Source organism: Silene latifolia, chromosome 2 (genome assembly GCF_048544455.1).
Source record: "Silene latifolia isolate original U9 population chromosome 2, ASM4854445v1, whole genome shotgun sequence".
Lineage (NCBI taxonomy): Eukaryota > Viridiplantae > Streptophyta > Magnoliopsida > Caryophyllales > Caryophyllaceae > Silene > Silene latifolia.
Genome location: NC_133527.1, coordinates 76776892 through 76782310, shown reverse-complemented (window position 1 = coordinate 76782310; position 5419 = coordinate 76776892). Strand labels below are relative to the sequence as shown.

General features: G+C 36.2%; 1 protein-coding gene across 1 annotated transcript; it reads left to right on the top strand.

Annotated features, from left to right (window-relative positions):
* The first annotated feature begins 3329 nt into the window (after positions 1-3329).
* Positions 3330-5138, top strand: LOC141640987 (uncharacterized). The gene is made up of 4 exons (XM_074449665.1): positions 3330-3805; positions 3851-3933; positions 4003-4435; positions 5069-5138. Exons 1-4 carry the CDS (start codon positions 3330-3332, stop codon positions 5136-5138), a joined length of 1062 nt encoding a protein of 353 aa, XP_074305766.1.
* The last annotated feature ends 281 nt before the right edge of the window (positions 5139-5419 follow it).

The following is a 5419-nucleotide window of genomic DNA, read 5'->3' as shown; positions in this document are numbered from 1 at the left end:
AATAATTCTTCCTACATATGTGATATTAACCAACGCATGAACCACAACCAACATAACATAATCTTCCTTTTAATGATATGATTACCACTAAGCATGTTATAATGCAAATGCCCTAATTATGCAAGTCTAACTACAACATCAACATAAATGACTTTACATCACTGAAAGCGAGTAGGATTAACATACCTTTTTGCAATCTCCTCAAGCTACTCGAAATTACCAAGCATCCATCTCACAAAACCGTCTCATCCTACATAAATTACATAATAACTATCCAATTACATCCTATACTAATATATATTACAAAGCCCCTTATTATTACCCCTTGATTACCTCAAATACACTTATTAATTGCTAATTAATTACCTATGATGAATTCCCCCAAAAGCCAGGGTTTAAAGACTAGAAAGGGAGAGATCTTTACCTACTAAGTAAAGGAGATGAAGAGGAAGGTGGTAGATCCTCTAATCCCAGCTTTAATCCCATGTAGAAGGTGCTTGTGAGGGTTTTAGAGAGAGGGGAGGGAGTTTTGAGAGATAAGGAAGAAGGTGGAAATGATTTAGGGTTAAGGGAAGAAAGGAGTTAAATCTCGTGTTCTGAAAACAGTGGCACTCGACCGTGTGCCGAGTCCACTCGGCCGAGTGGACTCACTCGGCCGAGTTGCACTCCACTCGGTAGAGTGGACTCACTCGGTCGAGTGGACTCACTCGGTCGAGTGTACCGTTCACTCGACCGAGTAGATCCACTCGATCCACTGCAACACTAAACGTTGTAGGCTTGGGTCTAGTGTAAGGCTATCTTTCCATTCTGAGTGCTCTCTTATCGGTCTAAACCTCCTCTCACGGGTCCCGAGGTCTAAGTATGGGTCCCACAAAGGTCGGGTATTACACCGCTCCACGCGTTTTTTGGTCTAGACCGAACTGGACTAATATTAATATTGTCCGATTCTCGGCCTGCCATTCAACCCTTACTTGGTCTTCGGTCTAAAGAGTTTGGTCATTTTCAGTTCGGTCCTGCACCAACGAACATTGTTAGTGCTCAATTTGGACATGAGGGCACGAACACCATGTTCAGGAGTTTGGTAAACTATTTTTTTTTTTTTAAAAAAAAGGACTCTAAGTTTTCATTTTATGTTTCATGTTTTTTTTACATGATATTGACTTACGTTTGTGATGAATTTGATATTTCATTAACAATAAGTCTTGTTTCAGACGGTTTGAAATAAGTTGGACGAAATGTCACCACTTTTTAATAGAATGTAGCCATTTAATGACAAAATGTTATAACAAAAGTTGTCACTTTTTACCCTGAAAATAATGGTAACATTTTATCAGAAAATAATAACATCTTTTAGTAAAATGACTACATTTGGTCCATCTTATTTCAGATGAGAAATAGCCCATCTGAAATAAGAAAGCGCGTTTCATTAATAATTATATCGTACTTATTAATAATTTTTAAGATAATTTTATATTTTTTGGAGAATAAGTAACTTTTTGTCGTGTCACCTAAAGTATGTTCGGGTCGGGTCATACTTGTTCACTAATTCATATAAAAAATCGACGTTGGAAGTGCTAAAACTAAAACTCTATATGTATATGTCACGAATTTCTCTCTTAATGGAAGACGATTATTTGCTACAACGTGGTATATTCGGGGCTAAGACATTTTGTTTTGGCCACGGTCGGCCTCTTTCATGGCTAAGATAATTTTTTGCCATGGCAAGTCTTACTCGTGGCTAAATATGTTTTTTGCCACGGGCGTGGCTTAATTCGTGGCCAAAAACACAATTTGCCACGGACGTGGCCATAATGCGTGGCGCAAGTGAATATTAGCCACAGTTGTTTTTTTCCCGTGGCATAACATTTCCAGTAGTTTTATCTTAAATGTTTTTCCCGTGGCCAAGTAAATTTTTGCCACTAATTACAAATTCACGTGGCGCAAGTGATGATTTGTTGTAGTGATATTTTTTTGGTTTTTGGCCCATCAAGGGGGGATGTCCCTCGACAAACAATTTGGTGTTCTGATTCCCCTTGTCAGGGAGATCCTCCCTGACAAGTTAAACATTTTGCTGCCTTTGCCCCAGGGGTGAAGGCTTATTAATGATAGCAAGTTTGCTTTTCTGGCTTGCTCTTATATATTTTTGGATTGTTGTTTTCTGACGTTGCTGGTTCTTAGCCTGTTAACCTGATAAATCCCCTATCTACTAAAAGAATAGGTAAACTCACAAATTTTCCCTCTAAAAGGCATCTTTTTAAATATGAAAACTATTGATAATTTAATTCTATTCACTAAATATGGAAATTAATAATTATAATGTATTTCAATATATAATTCTTTTCATTAAAATTACTTTTTTCCATCAAATTATATAATTTTCACTAAACACTAAACTATAATATTTTAATTAAAATATAAATAATATAAAACTATAAACTATTAAATCTTTTATTGATATTTTTATTTGAGAATGACTTAACTTACATTATTCATACTATGTATAAACAAAACTATAAATCATTTTGATTTCTTTCATAACCAAAAAAATTGAGAGAATTTATAAATTGGAATCATTAACATTGTGCTATAAAAAATACCTTTTTAAAAAAAATACATTTCGGCAAATTACTTAATTCTCTTGAATTAATTTTTAGATTTAATTTCTTTTCTCGAAAAAAAAATACAATATCGAGAAAAATGAGCAATTAATGAGATACCACTATTATTTTACAATTCAATTTGACTAAGTTTTCTTGAAAAATTAATGAGGTGTTAATTTAAGTAATACAAAAATCTATAAATACCGCGCATTTATTGCGCGGGATCTAAACTAGTTTTTCATCAACCTGTTAACCTATTAGAAATATTTTTCAACCTGTTAACATGTCATATAATTCTTCAACCTGTTAACCTATCATATGTCTTAATTCGATGTATAATCTTCAATCATGTGCAGTTTTTCTTCCTGTCATGATTGAAGTGGGTGGGATCTCGCTTGACTGGAGGGCTTATGTCCCCTACCTGGATGGAGGGCTTGGTATTCGACCTGTCTGGAGGACATTTGGACGTGTCGTCAGGATCTTTCACCTTCTTATCCGTCACAGTGCTGCGTCCAGCTGTTGTAGAGGTATGCAACAAATAGCTGGGCCAGACAATTATTTCATGCCTGATTGATCCCGTATTTTCCGTATCTGGTGTGGGTTACCAACATTCGTTTGGGCACGACAGTGTGCAACAAAAATAAAGAGTACTGAAAACTAAAAAGCAAAGTAATGGGATATAATAGGGTAGCCCTCAATCCTGAAGATTTATTCATGTAATAATAAATCATGCTTGGGTTTTCTGATGGCCAGTTTCCCTTCAGATACCTAGGAGTCCCTTTATCTCCTTCCACGCTTTCTGTGACCATGTTTGATTCTCTACTTCTGAAGATTAAGCATGTCATTCAGCACTGGTCCACTCACCTCCTTACCTATGCTGAGAGGGTTCAATTGCTTACATCTGTGGTTCTTGGTCTTGGAACCTTTTGGCGCTCTTGTATTCTCTTGCCTCAAGAGGTTCTCAAAAATATAAAAAAACTTTGTAAAGATTTTTTCTGGGGCATTCCTTTTGAAGGAAAGAGAATGGTGTTTAAGAAATGGCAAGATATCTGCTTGCCTTGGGATGCAGGAGGTTACAACATTAAGGATCTTTCTAATTGGAATGCTGCTCTGCTGTGTAGATGGATTCATCTCTTATCTTATGCTAATGTGGGGAGTTGGGAAACCTGGCATCACTCTTATGTCTTGCAGCATCAGAATGTTTGGTCAGTGTAGTCCCATGATAGCTTATCTTCTAGTCTCAAGGGTAGTCTGAATGTAAGAGATAGGCTAATTGTTCTTGCTGGCAATATCCCTAATGCTAAGGTTCTGCTAAATAGTATGTATTCTAATGGTAAGTTCAGTGTTAAAGCAGCCTATGGTTATCTCAGAGGTGCTATTCTGGCTGGCTGTTGAACTAAAGGTTTAGTTCATCCTCGAATTGTCCCTAGTCACAGAATTGTTTGTTCTCTTGCTGTTCAGAAGCAGCTGGCAACTGTGGATAATTTACAGCACCGAGGGTTTCATGTGGTAAATAGATGTTCACTGTGTGAGGCAGCTTTAGAGGACCACAATAATTTGTTCTTCACTTGTCCTTTCTCTAGTGCAGTCTGGGAACAGATACTCAATTGGATGAGTCTCCTCCGAGCTGGTGCAAGTTTGCTAGAGGAGCTGAAACTGGCAGGCTCAGGAAGCAAACATGATTGGAAGGTGGCATGGTTTGGTACATCTTTAGCAGCTGTTGTGCATCAGATTTGGATTGAAAGAAATTCTCGTCTGTTTCAGGGAAGGAAGACTGTTGTTGCTAAGGTGGTTTGTAGAATTAAATTTCTTATTTCTACTAGAATGCTTATGTGGTATAATCATAAGCATTACCATTGTATTGTACATAGTCTATGGTCCCCAAATCTCTAGTGGATAGTCTTTGCAAAAAAACCACTTGTAATTTCTTTCTTAAACGAATGAAATGATAATTTTTTGCAAAAACAAAATAATAAATCATGCATAATTTTTCAGGATTCAAATATTATATTAGGACATATCTGAGCAGGGTAACACATATAAATTTTGCATGCGGGATACACATAAATTTTGCAGTTTGGACACATGAGGCAAACACTTTTGACAGGCAGAACATGCAGGATTTAAATATATTAAATTAGTATAAGTAGAATTGAATTTTTACCTTGTCAAGATAGGGTATAACTTCGTTTATTCTGAGTATTTATATATGAAATAGTTTCAAATGAGTTAAATTCCAGGACCTTGGGATCATTTGTCCCTCTAAGGTTTCTAGCCTGTATGCTCCTTGCCCGACGATTGAGTCTATTAAATATGGGCTTTCTCATAGAGGGGTGATGTGGCTCATGATTACGTACACTTAGTCCCCTAATCAACCTATTTTTGCATACTAATATAGCATTCTATAGACATTTTATCCGTCAATTGCTTCCTATTTGATTTCCTAGTGCATTTCATATATCTTGTAGGAAAGAAGATAATGAGGCGGGATTCCCATCTCTTGCACATATTCGGACGCTTTTTGATGATCTTGGATGAACTAGTATTAAGAGGAGGCAAGAATGATGACCAAGAATGATAGGAATTGTAACACCCCCATTTATTTAGGATCCTTTAGCAAGACATTCTCAATAAATAGGACTGTTACCATCTCGGTAGCCCGAGGTAAATGATACAAATTAAAACAAACCAAAGTACTTTAATAACTTTAATTGAAATAATGGTTATATTACATTGCCAACCGGTTAAATTTAAACCTTAACATTACAATATACTACGCAGCGGAAATTACAAAAAAAATAAAGTTGTATAAGTCAACT

What these genes read in the sequence shown, in the direction of transcription:
- LOC141640987 (XM_074449665.1), top strand. Translation starts at nt 3,330, where the DNA reads ATGCTTGGGTTTTCTGATGGCCAGTTTCCCTTCAGATACCTAGGAGTC. An exon ending in TTGCAGCATCAGAATGTTTG is followed by an intron (nt 3,806 to 3,850) that starts GTCAGTGTAGTC and finishes TCTCAAGGGTAG; the next exon opens with TCTGAATGTAAGAGATAGGC. An exon ending in TCTACTAGAATGCTTATGTG is followed by an intron (nt 4,436 to 5,068) that starts GTATAATCATAA and finishes TATATCTTGTAG; the next exon opens with GAAAGAAGATAATGAGGCGG.